Raw genomic sequence first — 15,717 nt, 5'->3', positions numbered from 1 at the left:
AAGCAGTATAGGGAATAAGGAAGATGTGAAAGTAGAAGGAAGAACAAGAAGGTTGGAAAATCACTATTATGAAAATCTATTACATATATGCACAAAAATATCACAGGCCTCGTGGCACAGGAGATTGAAACAGAAGGATGATTGCAAGTTCAAGGCCAACCTNGAGCAACCTAATGAGACACTGTCTCAAAACAGAGTAAAGGAAGACCTGGGGCTGTAACTCAGTGCCACTGGCTAATGTGTAGAAGGCCCTAGATTTAATTCTCAGTACTGTGGTGGGGGCGGAATATTAAAAAGTAAACCCAATGTTTTATATAGATAATATTCTACCTATAATATGAATTAGATAGAAAAATGTTCATTTATTTTTGAGACAGGGTCGTACTGCTGCAAACTCATTTTCTTCATTAGGTTGTCTATTGCTGCAACAAAACACCATGACCAAAAAAAGCGAGTTAGGGGAGGAAAAGGATTTCTCGGCTTACACTTTCACAGTACTGTTCATTGAAGGCATTTAGGACAAGAACTCCAATAGGGCAGAATCCTGAAGGCAGGAGCTGATGCAGAAGCATCAAGAGGCACTGCCTACCTTCCTGTGCTCCCATGGCTTGCTCATGGATCACCAGCTGAGTGATGGCACCACCCACAATGGGTTGGTCCCTCCTCCACCAATCATAAATTGAGAAAATGCCCTCCAGCTACCTCTTATGGAGGCATCTTCTCAATTAAAGTTTGCTCCCTTCAGATAAGTCTAGCTTGTGAACTCATCATCCTCCTCCCTCAGACTCCTGAATGCTGGTATTAGCAGTAGTAAACCACTATCCCAACCTCTTTTAATGGTTACTCTTCCCATGGTGAATGTGCATCAGATGAAACACATCTTTTCTGAGGAGTTGAGGTTGTTTGTGAAGAACTAGATGAATCCTTCACTTTCTAAACATCCGCTTTGACTAGAACACCTTGTCCTTATTTGATTGGTTCTGTTGATCTGCCTCTCATATATAGAAAATGCTGTCACAGAACTGTTGCCACCAACCTGCTGACCAGAGGTCGGGTGGGTGGGTGTGTGGGTGGGTGTAAATTAGAATGGTACCACACTGATTCACTTTTCTGTAATTTGTCTATCCAGGCCCCACTTTAGTTTTTATATGATCCTAAACTTGAGGTAAAGACTGTAGGATTCATAATGAAGTTGGTGTTACTGTTCAAATGAATACCAGGCCTTGTTTCTTTCTATTTGAAGATGGTCTAGTCCCTTTTACATGAGATGGTATAGAGGCATAGTGGTAATAGAAAATGTCAGGCTAGTGCATGCAGCAGGTACAAGTTTCTGGTGTGTATGGCCTGGGAACTCTGTCAAGGCTCAGCAGCTCCCGTGGCTGTTCTAGCCACATGCTGGAATGCAAAACTTGGGCTGTGACCTCACTGCCAATACCTAGCTAGAGTTTTGTCCCCAAAGCTGTCACATGAAACATGTAACAGAATCCATTGGTCAATATACTCCCAAAGAGAATCGTAGAAACAAAAAGAACCAGATAGGAAAGAAATTTACAGCAGGTCTCTTAAGAAAAACAGAACCAATGTTACAAGTGAGGATTTCGGCCTTGGCTGTGAGTCAGGTACTCGGTGTTATGCAAAGATCTACTAGTCACTGTGTACAGAGAAAGAATGTCAGATAGCCTCTGAGAAATGAATGAAGGAGCCTCAGCCAGGATGAGACAGATTTAGTAACGAGTTCTCTCATCATCCGTCTAAGCCAAGAACAACATGCACCTTCTCCAGAGACTGAATTTTTCTTCTATTCTAGAAGGCAGAAGACCATAGGAAGTACATTGCCCAGGCTTTCAGATGAGCAGTGTTCTCTGGAAGCCTTTTGAAAGCTGCTCATAAAGATGTGCACAGAGCACTTGTAGCATCACTGGAGGCTTTGGACATCAGGAACATCATCTCTGTACAAACAAGCTAGTCTGGACTGGCAAAATGGCTTAGCAATAAAGATATCACCAAGTCTGAAGACCTGAGTTCAGTCCCCAGACCTCACATAGTGAAAAAAATAACTGGCTCCCACACATGCCACGGCAAACACACCGGTATACAACATAATAAAATATAATTCGTAATTTAAAGGACACACACACAAGTCCTGTTTCAGTCTCCTGCCTCAGTGCAGAGTTCTCCATCTGTTATTGATGCACTCAGCAATAGTCCTTCCTTACTTCCTGAAAAACAACACTGTGAAATTGTTGTGTCTATAATTATGAAAATTGCAGTATGACTGAGAGCTTTCGTCTTGGTTTGGGAGGCATGAGGAATATTTGAACTTCTCATTTCAGATTAACCTTGATTTTCNCTTTTTCTCACCTCAGATCATCCAGCCCCTCTTAGAACTTGACCAAAATAGAAGCAAGTTAAAGTTGTATATTGGACACTTGACAGCCCTCTGCCATGACCGAGACCCCTTAATCCTCCGTGGACTCACTCCACCAGCTTCTTATAATGCAGATGGTGAGCAGGCAGCTTGGGAGAATGAGCTGCAGAAGATGACTCAGGAGCAGGTAAGTCTTGTTCAAGATGTGGCCCAAGCACACTTCCCTATGGATGGGGAGTGTTTGGGGATAAGGACATGGTTCCAGTACTGTGCGTGCAAGCCTGTGTGTGAGTATGTGTCTGTGTCTGTGTGTCTGTGCGCGTGTGTCTGTGCGTGTGTGTGTGTGTGTGTGTGTGTGTGTGTGCGCGCGCACATAGACCAGAGACATCATTCTCACGTGTCATTCTTCAAAAGCTTTCGGCCTTCTTTTTTTTCATGCAGTGCCTGTTGCTGCCTGGAGCTCACTAGTTTAGGTAGACTGGCCGTGAGCCTTGGGGATCCTCCAGCCTCTCCCTCCCGCCTCTCCCTCCCACCTCTCCCTCCCCAGCTCTGGAATTATAAGCACACACAACCATACCCAGCTTTTCACATTGTGCTGGGATCAGATCCTCAGACCGGTACAGCAATGCTTTACCAACTGAGCTGTCTCTTTAGGCCCCAAATATCATTTTTAATTGATTTATAATTTTTTATTTATTTTCAAATCAACAGAAAACATACATAACATCATTTTTAAAATATGTACTGAGTTAAACATGTATCATTTTTTATTTTTATTTTTGGGGGGCTAAAAGTTGATTTCATCAAAGTAGAATTTTGGATTAATTAGTACCCTGAGTGTCCTCTTCCTCCTGCTGTCTGTTCTGCATACTCCTCAGTGTAGTAACAGAGGGGTGGTCTCTATTGTAATTACAGCCTGGATATCTACAGCTGGGAGGTATAACCAAAGCACACCTGTTACCCTAGAATCTGTAGATCGTTCTAGCCCTGGCAAAGCAGCAGCTTGAGGATAGGACTGGAGTGGGCATTGCAAGGGGAGGTTGGGGGTCTATAGACTCTAGGGTAGCAACAGCAGGTGAACAGTAGGTATGTGGTAGTCAATATCTATAAAATGGGCACCTCAGTTCTCACACAACCGGGAGGAGGGAGGACAGCATCTTAAGGCGCCCAGAATCTTCTGATCCTCACACAAAGCACGTATTTATGGCTGTTATGCAAAGCTTTCTTTTTCTTTTTTTTATTAGATATTTTCTTTATTTACATTTCAAATGTTAGTCCCTTTCCTAGTTTCCCCTCCAAAAATCCCCTCCCCCCTCCCCTGCTCCCCAACCCACCACTCCCAATTCTGGCCTTGGCAGTCCCCTATACTGGGGCATAGAACCTTCACAGGACCTAGGGCCTCTCCTCCCATTGATGACCGACTAGGCCATCTTCTGCTGCATATGCAGCTAGAGCCATGAATCCCACCATGTGTTTTCTTTTATTGGTTCTTTGTGAATTTCACATGATGCACCCCAGTCCCACTCATCCTCCCCTCCTTTTTATCTGCCCTCCATTCTTGCAAAGCTTCTTTATCTAACACCCGCAAAGTCAGTTGTATGTATCCCTGTTCATATCTAGACATACTGTGTAAAAGAGATTTTGAAAACAAATCAGTACATACTTCTTCAGCTTTGGGGAGCATGTTAAGTATTCAGGCCTTAGTTTGAGACACAATTTCTTGATGAAACCCAGAGCTGGCCTCCATGGTGAGTATTACTAGCAGGCTTGCTTAGGGGACCCTACTTACCAAGCTGGAAGTGCAGGTGGGTTGCCTTGGTACTCAGCATTTATGTGGATTCTGAGGTCCACACTCTAGTCCTCTTGCTTGAAGGATAAGCATGATGACTGCTCAGTCATCTCTCAGGCCCACGACACATTACTTTTCATGAACTATCTCAAGCTCCAAAAACTGTAGACGTGATATAATGTTCTCTGTGGTGTTTTAAAAGAGAATGATTCCCACAGAGGTTTCAGGTCTTAAATATTTGGTCCCCTGTCAGCCTGACTGGAAGAAGTATGTCATAGGNACTAGGCTTTGAAAGTTTCAGTTCAACCTCACCCTTTCTGCATCATGCTTGTGGCTGAGATAGGAGCTCTCAGCATCTTGTTCTTCTCCCACAAGTTTCTTTTCATTATCACAGCGACAGAAAAGAAACTAATAAAAGACCCTGTCTCAAAAATACAAGAAAAGGTCAGGGAGACATCTTCATTNCTAAAGTACTGAGGGTCTAAGTTTGAGCCCACAGCCTGTGTATAAAAGGCAAGTGTAAGGCTGAGGTGGTTCAGAGGATAAAGTACTTGCCGTACAAGTGTAAGGATCAGACTTTGCATTCTTAGAACCCACACAAGTTAGATGCTATAGCACATCCCAGTGCTCCTGGGGGATATGAGAAGCAGAGACAGGAAGGTTCCAGAAGCTTACCAGCCATTTAGTCCAGTGTGAGCAGTGGCGAACAAGAAACCATGTCTCTAACATGGTGGAAGGTAAAGATGGACTTCTAAGAGTGTTCTTTGACTTTGACATGCCCGCATTCACAGTAAAATTATTTTTAATATAGATGTAATTAGTAAACTAATCCATCAGCTGTATTTCTTTACCTTATTCTAGACTCCCAAAAACCACACAGAGAAACCAGGATTTATTTAAAACTGCACCTCAATAGCTGAGCAGTTAAATGATCTATCTTAATCTCTATACTAATATGGCTCCCAATGTACTTGCTTATTATTATTGGTCTGGCTCTTTGGACTTAAGGTGTGTTTCTGTGATATCTCTACAGGCCCCTTCCTCATGGCTCCAGTTCCACCATCCTCCTGGCTGATCCCAGTCTCCCTCTCTCCTTCCTCTGGCTGGNGGACGTCCTGCCCTATTCTTTCTTCTGCCCAGCCACTGAGTGATCAGTATTTATTGATAAGGACTGTTTACACAAGCTTTGGACAGGAGATTCTTGGTATAAACATTACAGTGCCATATCTGAATTAAAACAAGATAAAAGGGCAAAGAAATCAGCATTTGAATAACACAAGGGTAAACTTTACACAGTGTACAAAAGCATTATGCCTAACCATACTTAAACACATACATAAATACATACATACAAAAATATTTAAATAGAAAATAAATTTAAAATTTTGAAGCCTGGTGGTGCCATATGCCTTTAATGCCAGTACTCAGAAAGCAGAGGCAGGCAGTTTGAGGCCAGCCTGCTCTAACAGAACGAGTTCCAGAGAAACCCTGTATCAAAAAAATAAATAAATAAAAATTGAAAGGTTCTGCAGCATCTCTATTGTAATCGCCGCTGTGGAGGGGAGGGGCAAGTAGGACCCAGGGCTTGCTGGGGAGCTCCTAGTCAGTAAGCTTCAGGCCAGTGAGAGACCTTTCTCAAAAAAAAAGGGAAAAAAAAAATGGAGTCAGAGGTAGAACACCTAGCCCGTGAGGCTCTAGGTTCAATCCCTAGTACTGCCAAAGGATGGATAGGACTGTTTGTCTTCTACCCCCCTTATATACATTAATGTGTGCCCTACATGTGCACAGACATGTACACATGCATGTGCACACATACACAATTATAAACTTAAAAACCCATGCTTTGGGATGAGTAGAGAGATGGGGCAGCAGCTAAAGCATTATGCCCTGACAGCCACCACATTCCAGATCTAGGGATCTGACCCCTTCTAGCCTCGTTGGCACTTGCATTCATGCACACATATTTTCACGCCAACACACATGCGTGCACATAATTAAATGTCTTTGCTTTTTACCGTATGTCAGTATTTTGTTATTTAAAGGTCACACCTCACCTCTAACCTCCCTTTGAAATATTAAAGCAGTTCAACTGATAGGTTCTGTTAAAACACTAAAATCCACTCAAAGTGGAGAACAAAAAGATTTTTCCACCCTAAATGGTAACATCCCATCGGGTTGAAGCACACTGGAGTGACTTTGTATCAGGCAGCTGCTCTGTGGGTCACTGAGCTTAGATTCTAATCCCTGTTCCCAGCACTTGGTCCCATTTTCATTTTTCAGAAAATATTGTTCCAAAACTTAGCTCAGGCCTTGTCTCCTTAAGTTGTCTTTCCTTTTGTTCTCTCCAATTGCTGGGTAACTTGCACCTATCCCTCTTTTGAAAGAAGTAGATTCAGGAATGACCATGCTGGCTCAGTACTAAACACAGAGCCTGAAAGTCATTTCTGCCACTCAGGACTCATCAGTCATTGGCTATAGACATGACATTCCATTCTTGCTCTTGGATGGCTTTGCCTGGTTGCTGTACCACCCAAGTGAGCCAGAGGGATGCAGGAGCTGGTGGGGGCAGAGCCTGAGAAACCGCAGAGAGAGAAGGAGAAAGAAGAATGGCCCTTGGTGGGTGACAGACTTTGTTCTGGTTCCCAGTCTCTATTTGTGATCTGCTTTTCTTCTTTTTGTGATGTCTGAACTTGTTTTCTCAGCTCCAGTGCTGAAGCCTTGTCCAAAGCATTGAGAGCAGCAGCACGTAAGACACTGCAAAAGGCGAGAGCAGCCGTCTAGCAGAGAATAGCCAAGCCCTGAAGATAAATGTGTTTTCCTCAGAACTGAGCACAGGAATGTGTGCATGTTGTGTGTGTCTTGACACATTTATGAAAAATACACAGTATGGTAGATTCACTTTTCTTCTCAGCTCTGCTCTCACACAATCTGCCTTTTTCTTCTTCTAGAGTATCTTGCTACTTGGATGCTGAATTATCTAGCAATGAAAACTTATTTTTTAAAAAATAAATAAATAAAAATTGGAACTAGAGAGCTAACTCAGCTAGTAAAAATGCTTGTGCAACAGGCGTAAGGATCTGAGTTTGACCCCCACACCAGAGCCCACATTTAAAAGCCAAGCAAAGTGTCATACACCTATGATCTCAGTGCTGAGGGACAGAGGGGAGGTTTGCCTGGGCCTTGCTATGAGGAGAGGGACGACTCTGGCGTAGAGCTGAGTAGACAGCACAGCAGGGGTTCAAAGCTGACAGGGCGCTGGCTGCAGACACTAGAACCCAAACCTCCTGCCCTGCTTCTGCGGGTGTTTCCCAGCATGATGCTCAGGAAATGAAGATGAAATGGGAGCTTGCTATGGAGAATTAGAGTCAAAAATAGCACTTTTGCATGCTTGAGATTTTGCAAACATTAAATACTATTTTCCATTCATTCCCAGTGTAAGAATAGTATGTTGTATTTGGTGTCTACATGGAAAAATATGCAAAGATACAAAACTACAGGTTTGTGCTAAATGTAGAATAACCATATTTGTGTCATCGTGAGAAGTTACAAATTAAGGGACCTGTAAAGTGTAAGTGTGTGTGTGTGTGTGTGTGTGTGTGTGTGTGTGTGTGTTTGTGTGTGTATCTACACACACCTATCACAGATAAGGAAGAAAATGTTTCCAGCTGAAGCTGTGGAAGCTATACCCACTTGGCCCTCTCTGTCACCCTGGTCCCAGAGTCCTAGAACCTTTGGAAATGAAATTTCCAGTCCAGTCATGCTGTTGGGATAAGTTACCACTAGTTCTCTCTCAGAGTTTTAGATGTTTTACCAAAAGCTTGATGGTCCTGACCTCACTGTAACTATCTAGAAATTGAAATCACTTAAAATTCTCAAGATAGTGTGTCTACTGTGATGCACGCCATAGCCTCCTGCCTGAGCACACAAAGGTAACGGTGGCTGTGTGGGCTGGCAATTCTCTGAGAAAAAACTTGGTATACTTTAAATAGAAATATGAATAAGAGCATACTCTTCTCCCATGGGACTTGATTTCCCAGGACAAAACCAAAAGGGATCCTAATACACATACAGTTTCAGTATACACTCAGATATTGCTGCCATTTCCCACTGCATACATGACCATAATGCAAAGCCCACCCACCTGCCCCACCCACCAACACCAACACTACCCTGTCAGGGAAAATACTGACACAGCCTCCCTGCCTGGTCCAAAAACTTCCAACTATTCTGGGTTACCCTCCATACCAGCCACTTACCAGACATTCTAGCTATTGATGTTGGGACCACTGCCATAAAGTGCTGAAAGCCTTCTGATTCTGAGTCAGAAAGATGGGTCCAGATCACGTTTACTGTCCTGACATGGGAAGTTAGAACAAGATATAAATGGCCAGTGATCCACGGCATTATATACCAACAACAATCTATTAGCATCTTCCAGCTAAAATACACCATGTAAGGGACTCACATAGAAATTTATCTTCTCTCACTCTGAAGGCTGGAAATCTAAGATCAGGGTGTTGGTTCTGGAATCATTGGCCTTCTGATGTAGACTTCTCACTGTGTCCTCAAATGATCTAGCCTGAGCATCCATGATGTCTTCTCATCTAAACTACTACTGCTTACATACAGCACCAGTCATACAGGGTAGGGCATATGCTAAAAGCCTGACTTTAACATAATCACCCTTTAAAGACTCCATCTCCAAATAAAGCCATGCCCCTAGGTTCTGGGGCTTAAGGCTTCAACTTGCAAATTTTAGCTGGACAAAGCTCAGTCCATAAAAGCATCACTGGAGCTACTTCAGAGCCTAATTGCTGTTAGGCCACTGTTTCAGGGTTTTGATTTAGCTGATTATTATACCAGCTTTAGAAACTATAGAATCTGCATTCCAAATAAGCCTTGGAGTTTTTGCCCTAAGGTAAAAGGTGCTGCAGAACTTCACACCCATGAGTTACCCAGCACTCCCTCAGGGGACGTAGGGCTGCTGGTTACTTCCACCCAGAAAGTCAAATGAGGTACATTCACTAACAGGGCCTTTCTGAAAGAGTTGTTATAGTCACAAAGCCATAACAGTGTCAGTCATTTCTGAATACAGTCAGGAACGTTGTGGGGTGGAGAAAACAGTGATGGTTCTCTTACACACAGCACAACAAGTGTCCTCCTGCTTTGCCTCCCTTTAGTGCAAAAGGCTACTAGGCACAAAAGAAAATGCTGAACATAGCATATGCTCACTGTTTAGCCCTAAAGATCAAGTTCTAGTGAATAAAATTTGTCATGGGGTCCTTATCAGTGAGAAATAATGGTTTTAATGTTATCAGACTAAGTCTTGACTTTTTAAATCAAACTATGAGACTGTGAATCTGAGCCAGATTTCAGACAGATCTTATTTCCAACTTGGCAGAAAAGNATGTGATGTGATGGTGACTTTAAGCTAGTATGATGGACCAGGCATGGTGCCCACTTCAGTGANCCTAGCAAGAAAGGTTAGTCTTGTCATCACAGCACGCACGCGNTAAAGCNTCCAGAGTCTCTGACTTCATGCTATTTGATACNTGTGGAGTCTATGGCATTATCTCTCTACATCTGCAAGGCTGAAGCAAAACTAAGTCCGATGAGCATTCATTCCTAAGGCTAGTGTTTCACAAATTAAATCCAAAGTGCAGCAAGCAGGAGGAGGAAATCTTGGGGAGATAACGTACGTATGGAGTCTGTGGCTCCTGTGATGAGACCCAGAGTAGGGGCAGTGGAGTTCTCATGAGCTGAAACTTCCTCAGCTAGAAGAAGCTTGTGGCTTCCAGCTGGGTCTCATCCTTTGACTCGTTTGATAAGGCAAACCAGGGGTGGGCTTTGCTTAGTCAGATATAAAGTCTAGAAAGAATTTGAAGAGCACCTGTCTCCAGACAGCTGAAGCCAGAGAGGTGAGATGCCTCATCCAGGATGGGAAAGCCAGGTGGCAAATGAGGCTTCTGGCTCATGTATTGGCTACTACTGCTCCTTGCAGCCTAGGAAGTAAATTCTCCCAGTGTGTCAACTCCAGCAGAAACTGGCACTTTCAAATGCAGAACTTCTTGTCATGATGCTGCTGGTGTAGTCGGTGCNAGCTCAGGCTGAGTGTGTCTCAGGGTACTGCAGTTGAGTGCACCACCCAAGCCTGTGGGTCCTTCTAGAGACAAGGGGAGAGTGAATATTAAGGAGAATTGGAGAGTTTATTTAACCCCTTCAGGGCTATAACCTTGCCACCCCTTCACTTGTTCCCTATAGGCAGCGGTCCACAGACACTGGGGATAATTGCTCAGGGCCACATGCAGCCTTATCTGGGCTCTNGTTTGTTTGGACTGGCCTTCTCAGGTTGTATGCAGAAGGATGATTCCAGGGTTTCCCAGTCTCCCCTTGCCTGTGTAGCTGAATTCCTCCCTGCACTTCTCATGAAGGCTAAGCACACCTTCTCTGTGTCTGGCTCCCTAGAAGGAGACTGGAGAAGAAAAGCTATGTCTGTTCTCCTACACATGCCTGCATTGTCTTCTCGGGTTAGGCCAGAGCTCTGTGAGTGTGTTGGAGGTCTGAATGCCGTGGCTTCGTCATGTTTCTCAGGGAACTGTGCTCCATTACTTAAGGTAATGGAGAACCTTAAGTATTCATTGAGCCAGATTAGACTGGAACTATTCCTGGAGTTTCTATCCTATCTTTCTTGACCTGTGACAAAACTTCAAAAGTCTTAGATTTAAGAGATATAGGAATATTTTTCTTTCAGCCCCTTAAGGAACTTTCAAATCATATCCCATACTTTCTTCCCTTCCACATGCAGAAATTAGTAACATGCAACCCTACCCCCATCTATCTCCATACCAGCTGAGTCAGACACAGGCATTCTGTATCAGTGTGTGATACTTACGTCTCACCACTATACATGATCATCCATGAATGGCCATGTTCATTCAGGGACCACGTAGAAAACCCACCTGACGACAAAGGTTGGTCATTATAGACACCTCCCATGATTCTGTTTTACTGGACCAGGAGTTTGTACCCCACTAAAGGGTCATCATGTCACTTTCTCTAGGNGTAGCCATTGGGATAATATATCAGGCTTGCACTCANATTAGAGGGAAAATCAGCAGGGTGACCACAGGAGCCTTTTTAGTCTTTGCCTATCACTGACACTAACATGGGATCCCACATGTTGGGAAGCACAGTTCTGGGACTAGGTGTGTTGTGCACATGCCACAGTGGCTGCAACACTCCCCTCTCTCTTCCCTTCACTTGGCCAGAGACATCAGCTGGACATGGAGTGGGCCTCATGGGTTCTCCACTTACAGCTCAGCTGCAACAAGGCCTTATTCTTACCACCCTGGCAGCTTCAGCATTGAATTTCCTAATCCATTGTTTGGTTTGGGGGGGAGGGGGGGCTTCATCCTTTCCCTTTTGACAGTCTTTGTTTCTGAGAGCCAAACTAAACACATGGGGCTGGCCAGCCACCCTGCCTGGGTCTGTGCTCCCCAGAATATTACTATTGTTGTGATAGATGCCTTTAGCAGGAGGCAGGTTTCCTTACATTTTGAAAATGGTGTGCAAGTCTCAGTTCATTTCAGTTAGCAGATGATTGAAAGACAATGTGAGGTACTGCCAAACAAGACTTTTAGAATTCTAGATAGTTGGCAGTGTTTGTTTAGACCATGCCACTGCAAGCCCATATAAAACAGATGTCACGTTTTACAACATGTCCTTGTGACTGTCTGCCCCTTGCCTCAGGACGATGCTTCTGTNCCCACCAGGGCCGTCTGGCTTGTTGTTTGAAGGTGACAGTATGCCACCGTTCCTTGAGTGTTGTAGGGACCTGCCTTTAGAGGAAGTGATTCCCATTCTCTTGGCCCTTCAGAATGAGTGCCTAGGACAGCAGCCCAGCGCTGCAAATACTCTGTGGGGTTCCTTCTTTTCCCAGTTCTCTCTCTCTTAGTCATGAGTGTCGCTGTGCTCCTCCTGTCGTCTCGGTCTCTACACACATTCAGAACAGAGCACTCGAGCAAGACAGACTCCCATGAGAGAGNCAGACCTGGGAGTTGGTAGTGGCACAGTATCACAGAGGGGACACAGATTATCTCATCTAGGGACAAATGTCCTAGACAGGAAAGCATTTTAGACGTGTCTGGCTCTAAGTAGGTCAGAGAGTAAGATATTTAGTATCTTAGCAACACTTGCAGATAGAGTATGCATGCATCTGGAAACCGTAGGTCTGACTTCTGACCCAGGCTGGCCTCTGGGTGATGCATGCTAAGTTTCCTGAAGTGAGTACGTTCACCAGCCTAGCACCATACTGCTTCAGGCCTTTGTCTTGCCTGTAAGGTAGAGTCTGGAACCAGTGATCACCATGCTCCCTCTAGGCTGTAAGTTGAAATTTCAGAATCACTATGCTTTGACTCCAACATGTATAAGCCTCTTATTTTTGTGATTAGATGTTTGCCTGGCTCTGGTAGGGTGGGAAGGACAGGAAAGGGACAGAGACAGGGAGATCCAGAGTTTGACTCCTCAGTGTTTGATTTCACTCATGACTCAGGGCTGCTGTGTTTTCAGTGCTGTGACAGAGGAGCTCTTTATTTGGTCTTAGGTTTGACTTGGGGGAGGATGAACCTTTAAATGGAACCCAGGGCCTTGGGCATGCTAGGCAAGTGCCCTGGTCCTTAATTTCTTTTCAACTTTTGAAACTGAATTATACAAATAATGGCAATCTAACCTTGAAAAGCCCAGTCACAGTAAGGCTAGCATTCATCTAGTACATGATTAACAAATACTGTGTTGTAAGAATAAAAATCCTGGAGATAATCCTGGAATTACATGATTTTCATGCTTCAAAGCATGAAGTACTTGCTGTTTGTGTATGAGGAGAGAGAAGGCAGAAGTCCCTTCATCTCAATGCATAACTAGTACTTTGGGGGCAGGGAAAGGGCGTCAGTTGTAACCTGTGGATGGGGAAGCTGTAGAAGTCTTCAAGATTAATCTCTAGCTTTCCTTGCCATCAATTCTAGTAAATTCTACAGTGTNAAAACAGTGACCAGATTCCTGTAGGAAATGGCTTCCTGATTGAGAAATCACTGTGCTCTGAGGTGCCCCCAATCTGGTAAGCTTTATGGTCTGTTCAGAATAGCAAAGTAGCAAAATACATTGCAGTTTATTCCATATGTTTGAGAAATTGAAACTGGGAAGCTCATTTTGTGTCTCCATAATTCCTAAACTGCTACTGGTTTGGGTTATGGAGCTAGGAAGTGTAGCCAAGACAGGGCAATTTCTACTTGACCCACCACTTCCGGGCNACCACCCTCATTAGTTTTACANCTCTGACTTCAAAGCCTNTGTCCTAGGAGTTAGCTGGTTTGTTTTTTTGTTTTGTTTTGTTTTAAAATACTCAAGTTCTTGTCTGCTTAAAGCAAACTAAGCATTTCTGTATAATTTTGTGCCTACCACTAAACCATCTGGAAAAGGGACTTAACCAAGTCATGCCAGCCATTTACAGAGTTTATCGAGAGACCTCTGTGGGCATGCCTTTCATACCCATCAGAGGACCTCTCTTTGACCTCACAGCAGTTTATCTTGAAATGNAGCCAAATCTACAGAATACTCAACTTTTTTCTCTTAGCTGTCTCTTGTGAGGCTATGCCGGGCCTAGGAAACACAGAAGTGGATGCTCACAGTCAGCTATTGGATGGATNGCAGGGCCCCCAATGGAGGAGCTAGAGAAAGCACCCAAGGAGCTAAAGGGCTCTGCAACCCTATAGGTAGAACAANAATATGAACTAACCAGTAGCCCCAGAGCTTGTGTCTCTCTAGCTGCACATGTATCAGAAGATGGCCTAGTCGGCCATCATTGGAAACAGAGGCCCATTGGTCTTGCAAACTTTATATGCCTCAGTACAGGGGAATGCCAGGGCCAAGAAGTGGGAGTAAGTGGGTTGGGGAGTGTGGGGAGGGAAGTTGGGGGACTTTTGGGATAGCATTGGAAATGTAAATGAAGAAAATACCTAATTAAAAAACAAATCTCTTACATTTGGATCTCTGGTGGCTCTCAGTTGTATTGTGTCTTGTCTGTGGCAAGACATACAGGTCCTGTTCTTAAGTCATAGCATACGCTGAGCAGATGTTCTGGGAAGTGCTCCCAAGGCAGCCAATTTACCGCAGCTGTTCTCTCTCGCTCCATCCATCCCACTTATGTTTCTTATCATTGCACCATCCATGTCGGCTAGCCTCTGAGTTACTCAGCACGGATGCTGACCGACCCTATAGCCAACCCTTCCCAACAGCACCTATATTTGATGGAAACTTGAGGAACCCCATCTCTGCTCCTTTTATTTGCTGAGCCTCCCATCTGTGACAGCAGCTCTGTGCTAGAGACCAAGGCACCTCTTGCACTGTACTTCACATGGCAGACTGTGNGCATCCCCATAACTGTGCGCATCTCCATGACTGTGCACATCACCATGAGCATGTATATCAGTGTGATGGTGTACATCACCATGAGTGTTCCACATGGAATCACTGCTGCAATTGGGACTCTGCTCAGGCCCCTTTAGAAATCACATTATTACTTCAAGAGTGTCCAAGCCAGACAGTTGTTGCCAGCAGCCACTTTTATGTCCTGTACTTGCCCCTGCACTCCATCTTTTGGGAATTCTGAGCAGAATGGATGCTGTCAACACAGGCAGGCCTGTCTCACCAGGAGGTTCATATGATTTTGATTTCTTTGTTGTTTCTCTGGAGCTGGAACGCAGGCCCTTCCATGAAACAAGCACCGAGCTACCGACCCGCACCCTACCTGAGCAGGCCGATCTTTATAGGCTCCTCAGAGGTGCAGCTAGGTAGCAGAGCACTTAGCCATGTGCACTGGGGCCTGCACTCAGCCCAGCAGCAGAGATAAAACAGAAAATGTCTTCAGAGAAAATTAGTATCTATTNCTGCAGTTTGACTCACTGGCCATTCTTAGATTGTCTGCTCTTTGCAGGCATTTTGCTGGACAGCTTCATGTATAAAACAGAAATTCCTCCAGGAGTTTACCAAAGTATTGAGGAGTCAGCATAGAGCATCCTTAAAACAAGACAGAACAAATCCTGCAGCAGTGTCCCCTCTGAATAGGGAACACTTTAGAAGAAAGGAATGAGCTAAGCCATGAGGGATGAGAGAGTTAGAGAGCATGAGCAGAAGGAAGAATATTCACATGTGGGTAAGAGAACAACACAGGCAAGCAAGGGGTGGGACGTGTGCTTAGAACAGGCTGCAGGAGCAGTGGCTGCCACACCGTGTCAGCTATGAGAGGGGGATGGAAAAGGAGAAGGTGCCCATTCCAGCCTGCTCTCAGAGGATCTTCTCAGGAGTCAGACCACAGCCATTAGCTCTGCTGGTAAATGGAAGAGCTGCCCCTCAGACGTCTGCCATGTTGGAAGGTCAAGGTGGTTGGTTCATGGCTGTGANTTGCTTTCCTGACTGTGAGAACAGGGAAATGGGCTCTTAGTTGTTTTTTTGTTGGCTAAAATCTGTAGTTAATCTCAAATGCTTCAGCCACACATCACAAACTTCT

General features: G+C 44.4%; 1 protein-coding gene across 1 annotated transcript in view; it reads left to right on the top strand.

The window, feature by feature from the left end:
- Positions 1–15,717, top strand: part of Erc1 (ELKS/RAB6-interacting/CAST family member 1) — a 277,665-nt gene that overhangs the window by 251,240 nt on the left and 10,708 nt on the right. The window contains exon 17 of the mRNA XM_029478247.1: positions 2,367–2,555. Within this exon, the coding sequence (XP_029334107.1) occupies positions 2,367–2,555 (189 nt within the window). The remainder of the gene's footprint in view (positions 1–2,366; positions 2,556–15,717) is intronic.

The sequence above is a fragment of the Mus caroli genome, chromosome 6, assembly GCF_900094665.2.
Source record: "Mus caroli chromosome 6, CAROLI_EIJ_v1.1, whole genome shotgun sequence".
NCBI classification, from domain to species: Eukaryota; Metazoa; Chordata; class Mammalia; order Rodentia; family Muridae; genus Mus; species Mus caroli.
This window is presented reverse-complemented; position numbering and strand designations above follow the sequence as displayed.